The sequence below is a fragment of the Pempheris klunzingeri genome, chromosome 5 (assembly GCF_042242105.1).
Source record: "Pempheris klunzingeri isolate RE-2024b chromosome 5, fPemKlu1.hap1, whole genome shotgun sequence".
Lineage (NCBI taxonomy): Eukaryota > Metazoa > Chordata > Actinopteri > Acropomatiformes > Pempheridae > Pempheris > Pempheris klunzingeri.
The window spans coordinates 3,462,363-3,484,148 of NC_092016.1; the positions used below are offsets into that span (position 1 = coordinate 3,462,363).

The following is a 21,786-nucleotide window of genomic DNA, read 5'->3' on the forward strand; positions in this document are numbered from 1 at the left end:
GGAGGGATCGTTTGCTGAGCTGTTGCTTCTCATTCAGCAGACAGACATAAGAGTGGTGTTGACTTTGTCAGGGAACTCCCAGAAAGACAGCAAATAAGCTTATTCCCCAACATGTCAGACTATTCCTTTAAATCTTTACAGTGTACAGACTAGACTAGAATAGAGTCCCTTTCATTGTACTTATGTTTAAGTCAAACTGGCTTCCTGTTCATTTTCTCTCCACTGCAAAAAGTGTTTAAAGTGGATTATTTCAGGTAAGTTTTTAGCATCAGTTTGGTGTAATGAACATCCAAACATCCACTGGCAGAGATGTCACATGATATAAACCTATAAGAAGCTGGATGCTGAAACTAATGTAAACGTGTTAACGATAACTTCTTCTTCGTCAGGATCTTCTCCCTGCTGTCAGCGATCCTCCACCTGGGAAACATCCGCTACAAGAAGAAGACCTACAGGGACGATTCCATCGACATCTGCAACCCAGAGGTCCTGCCCATCGTCTCAGAGCTGCTGGAGGTGAGCAGCTGCTTCGTAACAGCAAACTTTGTAAACTTTGCAAACTGTGTGTGGCAAAGATGCCATTCAGTTTGAATAAATATCCCGTTTTCATGTGAAAACTCGATTGAAGAAAAGTCACATATGACATGTCTGAGTCAGAAACACAGAACATTTTGTCTTGCTGACTGTATGCTGAAATATAATACTGTGAATACTTTGAAGGATAATAAAAATGAAGAATTGGAGCAGGGCTTTACCACAGAGCTTGTTTATTCTCCCTAAATACTTTCTTTGCCATTTTGTCTCCCATTACATGCCCACTGCAGATACTTAAAACTCCCTGGACTTACTGAACTTTAAAAAACATGTAGCCTCCATTTGAGCAAATGAATTTTCCTTTTGCTTTGTTTTTTTTTTTTTTAAACACTGTGAGAAATCACGATCCGTGTTGCCAGAGTTTGCCTCCCGTGTGTGAGCTCTACAAAAAGCCTTTTAGAGGGCCGAGGACTCTCTGTGTACGAGCGCAGCTTGTGGTGACAGCGGAAGTTAAGAGGTGCTTCAGGTCCCAAAGAGCCGTCCAGCCATCCAGTACTTCCACAAAGTGCTGTTTGTGTTGAGGCTATTTTCAGACCTCTTGTGCTGGCGAGCTGTTGCGTAGGCGAGCTTTCCCACCAGGAACAACGAGTCCTTGTTGTTGTCCCAAACTCACCTGCACCGTTAAATCATATTTTAATGATTAGAAATACTGATACAAGCCTCGGCAGCGTTTCTGTAACGGATCACTGGGAGGTCGTCGTTAATTTTGAGGTGAAATGTTTTTGTAAACCTTGTTTTCTTTTGCAAAGTGCTGCAGATTTCTGCTTCAGCTGTAAATTGTCACTTGTGAATCCCTGATGGATGATCAGCGCTCGTCCAATCACGGACGTGCTTGCAAAGTACAGTCGTTACTTATCTAATTACACATTTCCAAGCAGATTATTTTGCTCAGTGGCAGCACCTTGTCCCTGTTAATGTAGTTCAAATGAAGTTAAGCCAAACTCTGGTCTGCAGCAGCAACATTATGGTCAAACTGTGGAGGTAAAACGGCCTCAGACAGCAGAGTCAGCACATTGTGGACAGACAGCTCTTTTTTCTTGATGTAGTTTCTTTTCCAACTAATTGACTAATTTAATTTCTAATATTTCACTCTCATAACCTCACAAACAACAGCCAAACTGGAAATGGTTCTTATGAAGTTATGCATATAGTCAGTCTAGACACTGTAGTAACTCTCCAGCATCCATTAATCAGTCTGGTTTATAGGTTTCGTCTGCTTTGGGTTCTTTATCATCCGCATGATGATGACGGACACGGAAAAACATTTTCTGGCATGAGGTAATGTGCCGCACGGCGTTTACAACTTTATGATGACGTGCTGAATTTGTGTTCATCCTCGACAGACCACACACTCACACACACTGATCAGTGTGCGCTGTGAGGACGGCCGAACGTCCACATGCTGTTCTGATTTACTTTGGGACCGAGGGATGGTGGCACTTCCCAGTCCCTGTTACAAACTTCTACGATTAGTCGGATGTGCTCGTTGAGTCGCTGACAAAACAATGTCCGAAGTGTGCCGGAGACTCCTGTCAACAGCACAGCGGGGATGTTTTGGCTGTGGGGAGCCGGCCAGGGTTCCCTTTAACATCCAGACTCTCCAGAGGTTCAGAGAGGCAGTGACGTGAGCGGAGCCACATGTTGGCCACATGCTCGTGGTTAGTGTTTTAAGTTCAAGTTTATTTGGATGTCTGTTAGTTGGTGCAGAGGCAACGGCTATTTGGCCCCAGGGACACATAAAACATTCTTAAAGCGCAGAAGAAGAAAGAAGGAAAACCAAAACACGGCTTAATGAAATCAAACAAAGAGTCGCAATGAAACAGCATTTTAAGAGGGAACTTAAGTCTTTGATTTGGTAACGTAACAAGAGAGGAGCTGGAGTTTTAAGGCGGATAATTTAAAAATATGTGATGGTTTTATAGCTTGAATGAAGAAAACTGAAAGTATTGTGTTTTCCAGGAAGTTAACCGAAGATCAATATAGATATACAAGCATATATATATCCTACACATATCCTTTTGTTTAATTTCTGACAATTATTATTGTTGTTTTATTATATTATTATAAAATATCCTGTCTTGGGCACTCAGCACATGATGATACAGGACTTTATTTTAAGGCCCTTTGCATAAATGGCTAAAATAGGTTGTTGAGGTTTGCTAGAGGTAGTTTTTGTGAGTCATTCAGGGCTTCAGTTGCTTCAAGAGAAAGTTCAAAGTTCACATCGTGGCTCTGAGTGAGGTCCTAATTTGCATACATAACCAATCAGCCTGTACTTCGCTCTGATATGTGAAATACGCCACATCTTAGACAGGATGGGATGTAAACTGCTGTTACTGTGGCGCACTAATGTGAAGCGCCTCTCAAGGAGAAGTGAGCGGTCCGAGTGTGGATTGATGAATGAATAGGAATGAAACTGGCAGGCACTTCCTGTTTCCTGTGGAGGTGGAACTGGAAGAGGAAGTAGAGGTCGTAGCGGCTGACGGACGGCTGACAGACTGGATCCTCTGAGCTGCAGAGCTGAGTGATTCGACCTAACCAGAAACATCCCTCTGCAAGCTGGTAATCAGCCCAGAGAGAGTAGCTCACTGTGAGAGCAAATCCCCCAAAAGCCTGAATTTGTTGATGGTGTTTTAATGCTAAAAAACAGTATTGTGAAACACAGTGTGTGAGCGTGAGGCCAGTTTAGTCCGAGAGTGTAGTTCATTCATCACAAGCTGACAAAAGCCAGTGAATTTTGATAAAATGTCAGTAAATCAGGTTATTGTTTTACTTCCCTTATCAGCACCCATACAAACAGTTTTACAGATAGATCTAATCTCTAGAATAATTATTCTGTTACACTTTCTAACGTCAAATGCAGTCGTTTCCACTGCTGCTTATGATTTTAACAAAGAGTAGAAACAGAACAGGCGTCAACAACATGGCAATATGTCTTCATATGTCTTTAGCATGTGACACCTCCCACAGGTTAGTGTTACAAACTGCAAAACAGTACTGTAGAAAAACAAACTGTGGAAAATGGTAACAGCTACTTAAGCTGAAGACATATATTTGTGTCCTGGCCCTGATGTTGAGCTGACAGTACTGTACGCTAAAACACACTACGACCATCCTTAAAGTGTCTTATTTAGCGAAAATGGAGGATCTGAAGCAGAAGCATTAGACCAGAAAGATGATTAATGTCCCTGCATAGCTGTGATAGGTTAGGATCAATACATTCTGGGGTGCTGCTTGCTTTGTATGAACACAGAAAAGAGGGAACAGTATCTGCTTGCACACTTAAAGGCTGTGAATTAATCGGTTTCTTTTTAGCCGTGAAGCCCCAGATTCAGCAGCGTTTTCCTGGAAGATGTGCAGAGAACCCTGTTTGAAAGAGAACAGCATCTGTCAGAGCTGAAGATCTGTTAACTAGACTTGAGGTCTTAGTGTCTCAGGAATAAAAACTGGTTAATGTGAGAACAGAATCACTGACCCCAAACCCGTGCTTACAAACTTGTGTGTATTATGGTATTAGAGCTGTGATCAGAGATGGAGCAGCAAGCTTGTTACCAAGCGACTAATACATGGAAATGTGCCGGCTAAAGACCAATCACCAGGCTGCAGAATAGGCTTTGCTCATAGTTGAGGGATTATCAGGCAGTGTGAAATGAAGTCTGATTATGCCACCCCCCCCCCACAGACCCACACACACACACACACACACACACACACAGGCATGCAGCCCTCCTCCTGTCCTCCCTTCTCTATTTATGTCAAAGCCTTTGCAAAGGAGGTAGTTGACTGGATCCATAATGGTATTAACTATAACATTAACACCCTTGACTCTTTATACATGAAGACATCAGGCAGTCGCACAAAGACATCCCGTAACACACACACACACACACACACACACACACACACACGGTCTCAGCAGCAGCTGTTCGGCCCAATCCCATAATCCCTGTAGATGGAGGAGATGTGTGCGGTGACATCTGCTTCTCCCAGTGTGGCCCTGTCATCAATGGCTTGTCCGGGGCCAAGTTTAGAGTCTGTGCGAACTTGGATGCAAGGCCACATAGTATTGTTCGGTTTGTGTGAGGACGGGGAGTGTTTACGCGCTAATCTCGACCAGCTATGTCAGTTAGAAGCAGCAGAGCTATTAGGAGCACGGGTTAAGCAGAGTGAGGGGTCGGCGAGGGATGATTTGTGTGGATCAAATCTCCTGTCAACACGTTTGTATTTTTATGTCACCTTGGTAATGTATATCACACTATAGTACATTACCGTGGGTTAAGCTGCATGGGTTAACACGATCTGCAGAATATTGTCTAATGTTATGCAGCTTATGCTCATGTTGTCCAGCTGTTCCCAAGCATATATATCTTAAATGATCTTGTACATTGTGGAGAGTACTTAACACACGTTAGGTTCAAAGTTTAGTCCCTGGTGCACTTTTGATGTTTTGCTCAATGACACTTCAATGTATGGTGTCGACTGTCAGTGACTAAGTCTTGATATCTTCAATTTTAATCAGCATTTATCTCCACAGTTTTATAGAAGTACAATATTAAATTACTGGAGAAACCCTCTAATAAAATAATGTCTTTGGACATTATTTGACTCGACCACCGCTGCTTGTGATCGTCCTCACTGTTCCCATGAGTGTCTCAGTTTTAAATGTAATGTCTCACCGTAGCTTTTTATCCCTGATACTCTAACAGGTCACACCATAAACAACGCACGTCTCCATCATCATGTAATCGTGTAAGAGCTCTAAGTGACACCAAATCCTGATCTTTACCTTGTATTTTTTCCTCTTCAGGTCAAAGAGGAGATGCTGCTGGAAGCGCTGACGACCAGGAAGACGGTGACCGTTGGAGAGAGGCTCATCGTTCCCTACAAACTTGCTGAGGTGACTTTTTTTTTATTTACCACAACATCCACATACAGCACAGCATCAAAATATGACACCTACCCACCGGAGTCTAGGCCTGTCTGGCCTTTTAATGCCATCCCTCAACATTGAGAGACATTTTTAACACATTTTTATAGTTTTCCTCTTTGTTGCTATCGGTCTAAAGGGCCTGTGTGACTTTGTTGTGAAGTGCGTCAGCTGCGGGGGAGATTCTGTGTTTGTGTGTGCATGCTTTGGAGCTTGTCTGGGGAGTTTGTTGTGGCGCTTCCACAGCCCCCACCACTCCTTTGTAAGGCTCTTTTGATAGGGGTCTCTTCCTCTGCAGCTTCCTGTTTCCTGTCGAGTCAAGCAGTAGTGGGACTTAACCCTGTCCGTGCAGCCCTCTGGACTCAGTCTGTGAAACTGCCTCCTCAGGATGCTGCAGTTGACCCAGATAGACGGCTCAGATGTCCATCATTGTGCTTGAGGATATTAATATTCAGTGCTTTCCGTTTATCTCTCCGTCCCCAAAGCCTTTGATGGTTCAGCATAGAGTTGAATTTGGTCCAGCTCTCTGCTGGTGTGTCTGCAGGGCCTTTTCTCTGAGGAAGGAAATGCTACACATAGATAGTCTGTTACCCTGCTTGGCTCCACACCCCCATCTGATCTACGGGTTAGTTTAGCCCAACAATGGTTGCTCCCGCTCTCACACACACACCCCCCATCCCTCCAGTCATGTGGTCTGGTCTCAGGAATGTGCAACCTACACTGGAATATACAGTACAGAGGCCAGAAGCCAGACCCTGAGTCTGTCTCTGTCTGTCTCTGTCTGTCTCTCTCTTTCGCCTTCAGTCACACACATGTAAACTCTCTTCCTCTGGACTAGCTGCATAAGAGCGGCTCAGACAATGTGATCAGAAACTTAATCCAGGAGAAGGGCTGCAGCTATGATAAACACAGCCCTGCAGCTCCTGGTGTCGAGCCATGGAAGGAGACGGAGACCTTTCAATTTCTGAAAGTCCCCCATCAACAGAAAAGGAAATGATTTAAATAAACATACAATAGCAGAATGGGAAATCCCCAGATGAGTGTTGTAAGAGTAGAAAATAAATCTATTTGATTTGGGGGGCAGCAGAAAGAAGTCCCCCCTCCAAAAAAAGGACTACATTTAGCATGCATACTACATACTACGTTCACACTTCAAGCCTTACTGCTCAGTCTGAATTTGGCTGTTAATAAACATGGAGGCCACTGAAGTCAGCGTTTACGGCTTCATTTGTAAGCTGATGTGCAGTGGAAGCCTGCTTATTTGTGAGAAGATGTTAATGAGGAAGAGGAGAAAGACACATCTCTGATTTAATTAGGGCTTTTTTATGGAGCAGTGGCTGCTACTTCTGCATGGAGATGTGTGAGTGGATGTGGGGTGTGGGGGCAAGAGTGGAGGGATTGTGACGTGAAGGGCTTTACAGAAACAGATCTATGGTGATGTAAAAAAGTTGCATGAATTCCAATATGGCTTTTCACGCTGGGGTCCGTGGACATTATGAAAGTGGCTCAAATCAGAGTTGAAAGCATCAGATTCTTTGTTATTTGAGTCACACGTGAGCAAAAAATACTCCTGAAGGACACACGTGGCTCTTTAGCTGCTACATCCTCCACTTTCTTCTTTGCCTGTTTCATAGTTTGGTGCTGGGCAGGTAACATACAGAGAGCTTCAGCTGCTCTTTTTGCTGAAATAGCAGCCTGATGATGAGATCGGAGGACGGGAACCAAAACGGTGAAGTCACTGGATGTAAAACCAAAACAATGAGCCAAAAAGGTGTGAAGCTCTGCAGAGCTGGAGTGGACTGCTGATCTTTTTCCAAACATACAGACTCAAAAATATTATTCAAGCTAGGGCGCGTTTAGATAAGGAGAACATATAATACAAGTCACTTGTCAGGACCTTCATTTACATAATGTATACTCAATGTAAACCACTAACACTATGTTCCTAACCCCAGCATCTATCTTAACCTTTAAATATGGTCTCTACGCCTGGCTAAAATGTCACCACTCTTTACATCTAACTCTCAAGTTAGTCGTTGAAAGGATAAACATACAGCAGCACAGGAGTAATGAGAGTGAAGCCCTGCCCTGATCTGATCTGACTGAGGGCCGTGGGAGCGGGCTGAGGCCACCTGTGGAATCCATAACACGCCTGTTTTTATACAAAGGAAATGTGGAAAAAGGAACCTGGCAAATGTTGCTGCTTCTTCTCAGAAATGATTTCTTCCTACTTGGATAAGAGATTTATAAAAAAAACAGTGTGCTAGGCGGCCGTCCCATCCACCCACAGCTGAGATGGGGAGATTTTGACGAGGCGTCTGACCTGCAGAGGCTGGATGGGCCCTGGTTGAGTCAGGTGGAACGTGTTTATGAAACGCTTGGTTTTGGTTCCAGATGAATAATGAGAGTGAAAATAATTTCTCTATTCAAGCAGAGGAACAACTTCTAAGGAGTCGAGTTGTAGTTTTAGTTTTGAATTGAGTCTTCGATTCTTCCCTTAATTTGGATTTTTTGTTTTTTGTTCACAATCAGTCAAGACAGCAGCTTCATTCAGATTTAAAGAGCCTCATTTCTAATCAATAAGCCACCCTGCTGCTAATGTTTTACGATTGTTTGAGGCAATGCTTAACTCAGAAATAACATCAAGGATTATATTATGAGTTGGATTCTGTGCTTGAGAAATCTGAGGTTTCTTTCTTTCTTTGATTATATATAAAAAGCCCTCTAATCACATGTTTAGCACATAAACAATATGTACATATTTTTTGCTTTAACAGTAGTTTTGGTACCTATATTTAGGTGGGAGAATCTGTTTCTTTCATGCTACTCTATCCTCTAACTGCTACGTGTTGATTAGCAAATGTTAGTTAACACACTAAACATGCGTGCTGAACATCGGCATGTTAATATTGTCATTACATCAACATTACATTGATTATATTTGTGTGCTTACATTGGCATTCAGCTCAAAGCACCACTGAGCTGGAGACAGAAATAAAACAGAAACCAGTGATGAAGATGATGACAACAATATGTGGGTTTATATCACCATCAGGAATCTAAGCTGACTGAAAGTGTACCAGAGTTTAACGTCACGGTAAAGCTGCTTTTACCAAGTGATCATTAATCACTTTTATTGTAAAAGTATGGGGAATTCCAGCCTTTAGTCAGCATGCTGGGTGAAAATAACCTCGACCTCTGTGGGCTCATACAGAAACTTTATTTCAGGTCCGGCCTGGAGAAGTGAGAAAGCATCAGAGCATGTGTGTGTGTGTGTGTTCTTGTACCGTCCTACATAGTGAGGACCAGAACCCGATTTTCACCAGCAGAGTGAGGACATTTTTGGCCGGTCCTCACAACTTCAAATGGCCATTTGAAGGTTAAGATTTGGTCTTAAGGTAAAGGTTAGAATCAGGCTTAAGTTAAGGTTAGGGTAAGTGTCCAGGGACTGCATTATGTTAATGAAGTGTCCTCACAAAGATAGAAGTACAAGGATGTGTGTGTGTGTGTGTGAGCCCCTGTCTGTCAAGATAAGGTGTGCTGTCTGACATTTTTGATGCGGCTCCAGATAATCTGACTTCACCACTTCCTCCTTCCTGTTTCGAGACAGACGTGAGGAAGAGGAAGTGAGGAGGGGAGCAATCAGAGTGAGAGTGTAGAGGTGACCTCCCATTGGTTTGGGGTGATTAAAGGTATCTTTTAGCCGTGCACGTACGTGTACACTCGTAGAGAAAAACAACTACATGAAAACAAATTAAAAACATATGATGATTGGCACATTGTGGTGAAACGTACGCAAAACATCCTGCAGCGAGGAAGCGAGCAGGCCACGTGCAGTGTGCGCTCACGCTGGTGTTTCACACCTCCTGTGGTTTTCAGGAGAGAGAGATGGAAAGAAAGAGAACAACAACTTCCCTTCAGCAGAACCTTATAATCACAAACACCAGCTAAGACCTGGTTTAACAGCTAGTTTACGAAATTCCCTGATAAAGTCCCGCTAATTATTTTGTCAGTTTCGTGGGTGGCCCTCCAGTAAAACATTTTCAACCCATTTGCTTCCAGCCATGTTCCCTCCTAGTTCGTAACTGGTCCCATTGTGGTGAATAATTAAATTACACAGCAAAGACAGAGACAATGCACGCTCAGTGAGCACGTCAAATGTTCACATCACATTTGCCAATCCCCCGAGTTCCTGCTGAAGCATTCAAATAGTGATTCTTTTTCATTATTCATAACGATCTTACATAACTTTGTGGGAGCAGGGACGTCACAGGCCTGCTCGCTGAAAATATCACAAACAATCAATAATGCAAGGGAGAAGAGGCAGCTTTTAAAATGCACAGTTTTGCTTCATCACGGCTGCTGGCTGCATGAGGCCTCAGCAGGAGGCGTCTTTCAAAGCGAGGGCATCTGCATTGGGACTAGATCAGGTTCACAGTCTCCCACAAAGGCCTCTGAAAGAATAATCTCATTTTTGAGCGTTATATAACTTCAGACATCTTGGTTTATGGCATTGTTCATGTCTGCGTACTCTGTGTGCCCGTTTTTGTTTCAGGAGGCTTCAGACTAGCTTCTTCTGGCAAAATGTGGCTCCAACAGTTAAAGGATCATTGACAGGCTGTAATTATTCCTCCTGTCCGTACTGGCCTTTCAGCGACCCATTCCCAAATCAATTTTTAATATAATAGGAGATAATATATGACTTCAGCAGTCTGAGTCGGACAAATCAAGTGTTATCTTACAGTCTTTTATAGGCTACAAAATAGGATGATAAAATAGAAGCTTGATTTAATTCACTCAGACTGCTGACGCCTCACACTAGCTTCACATTAAAAATGTCAAAATTTATTTTTGCACACGTCACAGACTATAGATTTTGTTCCCATTGCATTAGAAAGGGATCTTTTAATGGCCGGTATGAATGATCACATCAAATTCTGACTGACCATCTGTCCTACATGTCTTAACTACAATAAAAGCCATAAAAACGATGTTCAACATTGTCCGTGTGTGTGGTTGCGGTCTCGTTAGCTTTGATGTCACTTCATTCATTTTCATTGCGTTTTTCTGTCCATATATCTGACGTACTTATCTAGCAGGAGGTTGACGTCCCCATTCTTAATCCTGCCAAGCTCTGATTAGTCGATTGTTCCCCCAAACGGGCACAACACCAACACTTCTCTCAATGTTAAGCAAATCTGAAAACTACACTGGAGCCAGGCAGCATGTGTCTGACATTTCAGCATTTATCAGAGGTCATGATGGCACTATTACATCATCAGAGAAAGGATGTACAAACTGTACATTCAGATCTAGTCTATAGCATCCCAGGGAGCTCTTGTGATGGTGAGGCTTTGCATAAACTTTGATTTGAGACAACCATCTCAGACGTGAGCTAAAATAAACATCCTGTTGTTCTCATTATTGTCTGTATGTGACATGAAAGCACCCTGATGCCAAAGAGTTAAGTGTCCCTGTCTGTGGTTGGGAGGTTAACTGTTAACTAACTGTTAACAGTGGGGCCTTCAGCAGTACGATGTGTTTTTTCACTCACCAGAGTTTGTCACAAATACAGAAGTTGTCGTTTCCTTTTCGTTTTCAACCTCTGCTAGATTAAATCTAATCTAATTGGATTACCGTTCATATTGTGGTCTCTATTGTAATCCTCAACTATTTTGGGTTTCCTGGCATGAAAATGTTTGACCCTGTGGAAGCAGATCTCTTCTGTCTTGTTCCACTCCCCATTCAATCATAACACTCCTCGCTGCCAAAGAACGTGCTCCGGTGTCCAAGTCTCCATTTAAGTCTGCTTATGTTAGCCTAGCATGCATTTCATCATGTCTAAAAGAGAGCGCATAGTTGCTCTTTGGCTTGTTGAGGCGTAATAATGGCCCCTTTTGGCAATGTTGTTTTTTATGGATCAAAAAGTAATCCATAAAAAAGTTGTCCAAATAGTGATATGCAAGTCTGGAGGCACTTAAGGTTCTGGCCGCTGACAAAAACACCTAAAGTAGTGCAGCACTTTGCGCAGCGAGACTACCAAACATAAGAACCATAACACAGAGTTTTGAGTTTTGAGAGTTTCTGCACAGCCCCCATGTGTCCGCTGAATACTAACTGGCTATTGCAGCACTAAAAACTACATTTCTATAGTGGCCTGAGTCAAATTATTGACCCTGTCATTCGATTTACAAACACTACACACTTATTTACTGCTCACCGCAGCCTTTCTGACCTGTCCACGTCTGCTTTTCCTTGCGGTTTCTCAGTCAGTCCCATCAAATGACTCAGCTGCTCCCTGTGCAGTAGTTCATTAGACCTCTTCTCTGCCCACTTCACACCTTTAACACGACACTGATCCACTTCCAGAGAAGACGGAGCGGACACTAATGTCATGTTTGTCTTGCCGCTCTGATCCAAGCTGCTGCAGGTGTTTGGCCTTGATGCAGTGAAGTCGGAAAGAGACAAACACAAGAAATAGGTTGACAAAAGGATGTTTTACTGTTTGCATAAATGTTCCCTCTGTATTTATTTAACATTTGTGGGCCACGGCAGCAAAACTACAAGCGTTTTTATTTCACACTGTGAATTGAAATTGGTTGAGCAGCAGCGGAGAGTTCCTTCAGCTGTGGTGAGAGCGATAAAACACATTCAGTGGACTTGAACAGTACTGGCTCCTGTTCCAGATTACAAAATCCATATGTTTTTGATCAGGAAGAAACTGACGTACGTGTGTGTGTGTGTGTGTGTGTGTGTGTGTGTACAGGCGGGCACGGTGAGGGACTCCATGGCCAAGTCACTGTACAGCGCGTTGTTTGACTGGATTGTGTTCAGGACCAACCATGCCCTGCTGAACAACAAGGACCTGGAGGACACTTCAAAGGTGGGGATCAACACACACACACACACACACACACACACACACACACACTGAAAGGCATCTCATGTGCTCAGATACAGAAACACACCTACACTCTCTGTCCAGGACATTTGCTTACACTCAAGCCACATTTTTGAAAATATATTGGTTGTTAAAGATCCCATATTGTGCAAAATGCACTTTTTAATGCCTTCTCAACATAAATGTGTCCCTGGTGTTCCCAAAAGCCCATCCTCTCCTTTTTCTCCTGCTCCGTCTCTCAGTAAATGTGTGTGAAAACACCCCATTTAGATTTGTGTCCCTCTATGATGTCACAAGGGGGATCTGTTGATCATGTGACCTCCTCCAGACCTTCAGTAGGCCGACTGTCCCCACACATGAAAACCTCCTGAGTCCACCTCGGTGTCCGCCCATGTTTTGTCCTCACTAAAACCAACTCAGGGTAACACGAAGATGACGAATGCAAAAGCAAAGCACAGTTTGTTCTGTTCATCTAAAACAGAGAGAGAGGAAACGTGTTTTTGACATTTAAACCAACTCTAGTAGGAAAGTATGAGCTTTAAAATGAAAACGAATATAACATGAGACCTTATTTAATGTTTAAAAGCTGTATTTTATGTAACAATGTGCAGACAGCATGGACATTATATCACAAGCTGATAATTTGTTGCTCTTAGTTTAATTGATTTCATATTAAAGTCCAATTTTATCATAAATATAAAGCACCTGACCTGCACACTGTTTTGGGCTTTGCAGTTGTAATATAATGTTCAACAATAGTATAGTTAGTTATTTTTATAATCTATTATTATTATTATTAATATTATTGATGTTGTTATCTGTTTGTGATGACAGTGTGTGTTTTATTTAGATTGCTAGATTGGCTGAAGACAGTTTTCTGTCTTTCCCTATGCAAGTGAAGTGACAGATAACATTTATATAAAATATATTGAAGGGTTTGTACTCCAGTATTGCTGTCTTAAACTAAAAAAGCACCTCTAACCGCACTTTAACCACATGTTGAAGTCAGTTCAAGCCAGTGACATGAACCAGCAACTCCACCACCACCAGCTGGAAATATTCTTTTTTATTTGCTTAAGTGCCTTTAATATTTTTTTTTTGCATAAGCCAGCACATCTTACAAATAGTCTACACGTGTGTCGCTGAAAGCGTTCTGTCATACATGATCAGTGCATGGTGCAGTGACCTGAGCAGTGAATACAGGAGTCGTCAGTGGGGCCAGTAAATTAATCAAAAGGCCGCAGAACCAGTTCTGCTCTCCAGATTCAAGGAGCTAAACTGTGGTGTAAATAATCCTACAGTCAATCGGAGACTGAATTTAAGTCTTTCCTCTCAAAATGTTGTGTATTATGTTTTATTACTGTAGTATTCATGCTGTCAGATAGATGGAGGGGAATCTTTCACGTCTCATTAACAGTATTAATTAGCCCGGTGCTTGTCCTGCCATAACGAGCTCAGAGGTGTGATGTTAAAAAGGTCTATTATGGTGATGGAGGAGAAATAACGACCCCCTAAATCAACATACAATCAGTTTATCCTCCTTTACTCCTGTTCATGTCTTCCCTGGGCTCCTTTTGTCTCATTTATCGGACTCATGCTCCCCAGCCTGCTGTCTGTCTGTCTGCCTGTCTGTCTGTCAGTCCGTCCCAGAGGCAGGGAGTGGTATGATATGTATGTGTGTGTGTGTGTGTGTGTGTGTGTGTGTGTGTGTGTGTGTGTGTTGGAGTGGCAGCTGGGCAGTCAGACCCTGTGGGGGCATCTGAAGGATTAGAAAACAGATCATTCTGTGTGTGTGTGTGTGTGTGTGTGTGTGTGTGTGTGTGTGTGTGTGTGTGGGGGGGGGTGTGTGTGCCAAGAATATTTGGCCAGATGGCATCAGGTTCCCCTCGGCTCAGTTTACTCCCTGTGGTCCTCTGCTGTCCCTGTGTGTGTGTGTGTGTGTGTGTGTGTGTTTCCCTTGGCATTGACATCATGTGTGTGTGTGTGTGTGTGTGTGTTTGTTCGGTGCTGTCAGGGGGTCGATGAGGTTGCACTTTCTGTCAAGGTCATTGTTCTTATGTACAGATAACAGTTTATACATGCAGCATGTGCTCATGTATGTATGAATCAAAACAAAACAAAACACAAATCCTCCTTTAGAGAGAAATAAAACACTGCTGGATGAAATTAAATTAAACTGGAAACAGCCTTTATGGTCCATTTCATAATTAAAGACTCTCTTTGAGTGAACGCCTCCTTCAGATGGTGCATATTAATGATGTGTCATGATATGAATCTTAGTGACACCCGGGGGGGCAACCAGGTCACTTAAGCAGTAAAGAATGGGTTATAAAAAGAAGCACCATGAAAAATGTCTCAAAATAAAGATGATAAAGAACCAGACATTTTTACTGATGTTTACAGTGTTGCTATGAGATATTGTTTCATCATTTTTAGTGCACGTTTTCCATTAAAAGGAAGAGTTTTAATGGGATTTCAAGTAAATGTGATGAAAGAAACAGATCACAAAGATTTTTTTTTTTCTCAATAGTCTCAAAATAAAAATAAATTTTTTATAATGTGGACATCAGGTCAGTGTTTCCCTCAAAAAGTGCATCACAAGACACAATTTGTTAATGATAAAAACACTAACTGCTCTTCTTAATTCTTTTTTATTTGATGAATCATGGATTTTGGAAATAAATGTGAAACAAAACATAAAACCTGCTGTACTGTCTGACTCTCTTCATCCTACTCTGCTGATAACTTGATTTCTGGCTCTCCCTCAGTAATTTCTAACAAAATATTTTCTGCGTCACTCAGCGATCTGTTTCCTGAAGTCTGAAAAATGGTTGAAAACAAGAAGAAGCGAGCTCCACTGTTCACCACTGTGGACATCATTGGCTAAAATGTGTATTGTGAAATGCTTAAAATTGACAAACTCTTCTAAAATCTTAATATAATGTTGTACAGACTCGCATAAATAAAAAACAACATCCTTATGAAGAACAGAAAATATATATCTTTATAAGTCTAATCGCTAAAATTTTTAAATTGCCACCATTTTAAAAAGACAGAAGCCGCTCTCTTGTACCCAGTGCTGTTGGCCCATAACCCCAGGTGTGTTTCCATCACTAGAAGGCCCCGGAAGTCCTCTTGACAGGACAGCAGGACTCAAGTACGCTGCATGAATGGTGCTTGACAATGAGCTGCCTGTCTCTCCCACCAGATCCTGTCCATTGGAGTCCTGGACATCTTTGGCTTTGAGGACTATGAGAACAACAGCTTCGAACAGTTCTGCATCAACTTCGCCAACGAGCGGCTCCAGCACTACTTCAACCAACACATCTTCAAACTAGAACAGGTAGAGTAGTAGATATTTTCTCCTCTTCGTGCCATTTTTGCCATTTCTTTTACCACCCAGACAATGATTATTGTGCAGCTGCTGATAACACGTCAGCGCATTTTGTGTTTCACCGCCGCTGTGACGACGTTCACAGCACCCAAACACTCACACACGCTCTGCTCCGCTGTGGCTTGGTACCCAACTGGCGTCATCTTATTGTGGCTGCTGCACATTCCTCAAAAATGCCTTTATGCTTTTGTTTGATTCAGCTGATGGAGTAAAGAATAGGCACCTCTGAGTGGCCGTGCAGTTTCCCTTCATACGTCACTCTGGTGAACGTAGATGACTTCCTCTTTGGCGGAGAGCTCTGCATGCAGTACAATAACATAATGTTAAAGAAATAAACACATGACTGTGACAGTCATCCTTCTAGATTTTAAATGGAAAAACAGAAACCTGCCTCCATGTCTGCTTTGTGTTTTGTGATTAAATGGTCATAATAGGCATTTTTGTGCCTTTTCCTGGGGACTCCCTGAGAGGAAATGCCCACTGAGGAGCAAGACCTACGTCCTTTTTTTTCTCAGTTTGCATTCGCACCACTAAGAAGAATGCTGACGTGACGTATAGCGACGTCACTTCTACGCAGCATAAACGCCTGAATGCCCAGAGAAGCCTGGACTTCACTGTCTGTTCATCCTCTGTGGTGTTTTTGTTCACATGACTAATAGTTTTTTTTTTAACTACTAACTGACTGTCAGTGCTGCATCGGTTTGTGCCTTTGACCAATAACTGTCCCCTTTCATCACTCTTGTGTTGGGAGAGTTAAATGACCTCCTAAGAGCTAAAATCGTTCTCCGGTCTTGCAGTGCAGACACAGTACTTCTTAGAAATATATGAAAATGATCCAAAAACATCAACTTATTTCTTCTTGTGCCCAAAATGCCCCTCAGTCTGCATTATTTACCTGCCGTTCAATTTGACATTTAGCACCATGCTTTCTGCCTAATATGCATTATTCCTCACCAACCCCCAACAGGACTCTGGTATCTTCATCTGGCAGGCTAACCCCACCCATAATTTATGGTTATCTCAGCCCTGAATATAAGAAACACACACTCCTCAGTACCAAAGTGTTCTTATGTTATAAAACACAACACAACCCTTCAGCTCAGTGGCACCAGATTAGCACGGTCAGATCTTTCAGCCGTTCGGCAAGTTGAACATCCCCTTGTATGATCGCTTTGTGCCGGACAGCCACGTCCGCCCTGACATTACAGTACAAGCAGCTGTAATTATGTAGCTACGTTAAGTTAGCACGCACATCCATTAAAAGTAAAAGGTCAGAGGAAAAGCGCTGAGTGAGCAGAGCGGGCTGACAGGCTGGGTTATAGTGCACCAGTCAAGCAGAGCTGCATGTTTCCTGACAGCCAAACACCAGCAACACTTTTAGCTTTTAGTAGGTTATTTCCTGACTAGGTGTGGTTGTTTTTGTTTACTCTTCATGCCTCTGAATAGCCTCACTCTCTTTCTCTGGTAATTTCATCACCATCGCTATAGCTGCAGAGACGTCAGCTCCGGCTTCATAATGACCTCCCTCTGTCTCTCTTCCTCTCTAAAGGACCATCACTGAACCGCTAATCCCTGACCAGCTATATTATGTATTCATTATGCTCATTTATTCAGATACCAACTGCCAAACCACTTAATATTCACCCATAGAGCAAGCGAGAGAGCAAGCGAGAGACATTTTGGGGGAGATAATGAGTTTCAATCAGTTGGACTGTGTCGCAGTAGCTGTCAGCTCTCGTCTGCGCCGCGCTGAACCCTGATTGGTCGTGGCAACTTAGCAGGCGGGCCGATCACTGAAGGCCAAATGAGGAGAGGAACAGAGTGGGGGGTGGTGAAAAAGAGCAGTGTTTTATTAAACGAGTGCAATAACATCCTTTCACCCTTAATGAAGATCACTGACTGCTGATGCGCTAATGGATCTGTTATCTGTTTCTGACAGTTAGCCCTCAGGCCCCACACACACACACACACACACACACACACAGCAGGATGTAACATGTACCAACAAACAGGGTGTGTTACTGATGGTTTAGCTCTCTGGGATTTTAATTTCACATTTAGATTTTCCACTGCTGAAGCTGGCTGATGACGTTAAACTAGCGCCACCACTGGAGGAGTCATGGTTTTTGTTATCACACACACATGTCATTATGTAACCCTGTTATTGGGGGTTGTATAATGAAATGCAGTTGTGACCCCTCCAACGCTACACACACAGAAAATCTGGGCTGTAAACAGACGTTCAGATGTTTAGAATAGAAATAGAGTAGAAATAGAAAAAAAAGAAAGTATAAAAAAGTAGTTCTATAGTAAGAAATAAAAAGGAATATATGTAGTTTCCCACATACATACATATAAATATGTCGGTGTGGCTAAACAATAAAAAAATATTTCTTTAAATTACATTTATGTTCCCATCAGGCTCGGCTGTGCTTTGTGTTTAGTGTGTATTGGCAAACGTTAGCATGCTAACATGCTAAACTAGAATGATGGAAAAGTGTTTTGTGAGCATGCTAGAGTAGAGACCCTTGTTGTTTAACATCAACGCCAAATATCTGTTTTACAGGGAAAAACAGATAAAACAATGTCTCCATTCAATCCTTCACTGTCTGCAGAGAAAAGGATATAAAAGTGTTTTTCCTCACTGTACTTTTGAATGTGCTGTAAATGGTTTGGTTTCCGGTGACAGCAGGTGCTCCTCGCTGACGAGCTCTGTTATGATTGAACCTTTCACTTGAAGGTTTGTTCCTGTGTTATGTCCAGCTAATAAGTGTCAAAGTGCTGCTGAGACGCTCGCCCTCACAGGACGGCGATGCCCAATATTGTTCCAGCAGAGTTCAAGTTTATTATCCTTTAATCACAGGGGTCCTCCAAACCTTTGGCTGTCTGCCTCTCTTGAGTTTATTTGACAGGACAACAGTGGAGGTGGCTCTCAGCTCTGGGGCCCCTCCGCGGCAGGTTAGCGGAGCTTCTTAATCGAGGGTTGCCAGATCTGTGCTGTTTTGTGTTTGTTTGAGTAAAGTTGTGCAGTTCACACCGCGGGGCCCCTCTGCTCTCGGCTTGACGTCACGAGGAGAGAAAGCGCTCCGCACCTTGTCTGTTGTGTTGTCTTGAACCTTGTAACTGCTGGCACTCAACCCTCTCCTGGCCGACACACACTCACCAAACCAAGTTTTTGTTATTTGCTGTGATTTTATGACCAGTTTATTAAAAAAAAAACAATCAGTGCACTCATTTAACTCTTTAAGACCAACGGGCCCTCCGGTGGGCCGAGTGCGCAAGCGCTCTTTGGATTACCGTAATTCGCTCACAATTTGTGCCATCGGAAAAATAACAACAGTTTCTGAAAGATGAGACATTGGGCTTTACAGCCAATATGGTGTCATTACGGTAATTCCACTCCCCCCTCTCCCGGAAACCCACGAATCAAACATTTCTTTTCATGACAGTAAAAACGATTTTTTTGTTGTTGTTGTTTATTGCACTGAATTTCTCTATTTAGGAAAATATGTGTAAAAAAAAAAAACGATTTTTACTTTTTTTGTGGTTTACTGCCCTTTTTGGCAATTTATTTAATTAGTATAGGCATGAATCTATACATATTATTAAAATTTAGGATGTAAGGGTTGTATTAATGTATAGTAAGTTAAAATACTCCAAAAAATGGGACTACAGTACAGTACAAAAAATGCTCTGGCGGACTGATGGTAGGTCATAAAGGGTTAAAAGAAGACCAAGATATCACAAAATGGGATGAAGTTTCCAGATTTGATTTCCTAAAAAAAATCTCCCTTACGGAGGATGTTAATAACACTAGCGACTGAAGCAGACATATTAATGAGATTTAAATAGCAGAAATGCTCTTGTTGTTGTTGTTGTTGTTGTTGCTTTTATTATTTTCCTCAGAGTCATTTGATTTTATTCTTTCATTCACTGTTAGTGGTAAAGTTCGCCTCGCCTCATTAGTGAGCAAGAGACTGTTCACTGTGTTTTACGATGTGTCATTCACAGCGGTCGCACTAAGCACAAGGTCTGTGTGTTATGAGCCGTTCTTACACTCCACTTTTAACTACTATCCGAACATGTATCAGAAATGTTCTCGGATTAGAAGATATATTCAGTGTGAAGTTTTACTGCTGGATTTGATGAAGATCACTTCAGAGGTCCCATGTTATGCTCCTTCTCAGGTTCAGACTTGTATTCTGAGGTCCTACTAGACCAGGTTTAAATGGTTTAATGTTAAAAAAACACATTATATTGGCTGCTGCAGCTGTTCTCAGCCTCTTTCTGCACCGTTTGTTTTAGAGGAGCAGAGCAATCTGTGTGCTTTGCTCTGGCATTCAGGACTGAGGAGGTTTTTAGTGGGCGAGGACAGTCGGCCTTGTTGAAGGGCTGGAGGAGGTCACATGATCAACACCCCTTATGACATCACAAGCGGAGCAAAATCTGAACAGTGTGTTTCCACACACATTAACCTCCTAGTTTGGCCGTCAATAGGCACATGGGTGACATATTTATGTTCAAAAGACATGTCACATGTCATTCTGACTCTGAAAGGTGATTTTGACTTTCCATCAGGTTTTTTTTTTTTTTTTTTTTTTTTTTTCTCCTCTCTGTCCTCCGGTTGCTTCGCTCTTCTCCAGCCAATCAGTTGGTCTTATCAGCAGTGTGTGTTTACCTTCGGGACAGCAGCCAAAGCTAATAGGACCACACCAACTGCAAATCTTAGAGAGATGGAGGAGGCCTAGTGTTTACACTCAACATGCCAATTGGTGCTTGATTTCTTTTCTGTGAGCGGACGGTGTATCAAAGTGAGAAAACACGTGACGGCCGCCGCCTTAGGCAAACATGGTATCATGTTTAACTCCTGAGATATCCTGAATCAGTAAAGAAATAAAAAACATGTGGCCACGTTTGAAGGAGAGACTCCCGCTGCCTACTGGTCGTAGATCAGTGGAGACGGTGTGCCGGGGGATTCTCTAAAGGATGTTTCTCCCTCCTTAACAGGAGCTGCCAGGTTTTAAATGTGCTCTTTATTATGTTAATACTCATGCTGGTAAAGAGGCAGTTAATTTGTCGTAGGTGGGTAAAGCAAAGTTGACATTTTAATTTAGATTCTCCACACAGTCCAGCTCGGTCCTTGACGTCATTTATGTGAGTCATGCTGGACCACAAAAAGCAAAATCCACTTACAGAGCACGTTTTAATGACAACACGGCGAGCACATCTTCTTTTTTCTCTGCGTCTTTGTCAGTTTCCAGCCGTTTTTCTCACCCCCATGATTGCACCACCGTTCCTCCTGTCTGCTCAATAAAAACACTGCTGTCATAACAAGAGAGAAGGGCGCTGAGGGAGGGAGAAATATACAGAGAGAAGAAATAAAGAGATAGCTGGAGACATGAGAATCACACACAAACACACGGCTGCTTGAAAGCTGCTCTGCGTCACCCAGCAGAGAACAAGCACACAGTTGACTAACAGACGGACGGATGGACGCAAATCCTGATCACCACAAATGAAAACACTTACCTCCACTGTATCAGTGCCACACTAAGACCTCTCAGATCGAGATATCTCAGAAATAAAGTGTTTGTTGCTAAATGTTGATGAATATTAGCATCAAAATATACTTAAAGTATAAAAACTCTTCACTCACTGTGCAGAATAATATATATATTATATCATATTGGATTATATGTATTGATGCATTCAAGTGTTCACTTTAATGTTGCAGCTGCTAACAGTGGTTCATTTTTACTATCTAATATAATACTGAATAGAGCATTTTATTGTTTGTTGTTTAAACTTTCATTAAATGTTGTATTATTAATCTAAATCTGCAGAATAATTAGTAAATGTAGGGCTGTAAAAGGTCCAATATTTGCCTCTGAAATGTAGTGGAATAAATGGAGATAGTAAATGTACTGAATTACTTCCCACCACTGGGGAATGCACAGCAGATATCTTCCC

General features: G+C 42.3%; 1 protein-coding gene across 1 annotated transcript in view; it reads left to right on the top strand.

The window, feature by feature from the left end:
- The window catches only part of LOC139201893 (unconventional myosin-IXAb-like), a 129,946-nt gene that overhangs the window by 76,571 nt on the left and 31,589 nt on the right, over positions 1-21,786 (top strand). Inside the window, exons 8-11 of the mRNA XM_070831330.1 lie at positions 390-516; positions 5,402-5,491; positions 12,288-12,404; positions 15,631-15,765. Coding sequence (XP_070687431.1) covers positions 390-516; positions 5,402-5,491; positions 12,288-12,404; positions 15,631-15,765 — 469 coding nt within the window. The remainder of the gene's footprint in view (positions 1-389; positions 517-5,401; positions 5,492-12,287; positions 12,405-15,630; positions 15,766-21,786) is intronic.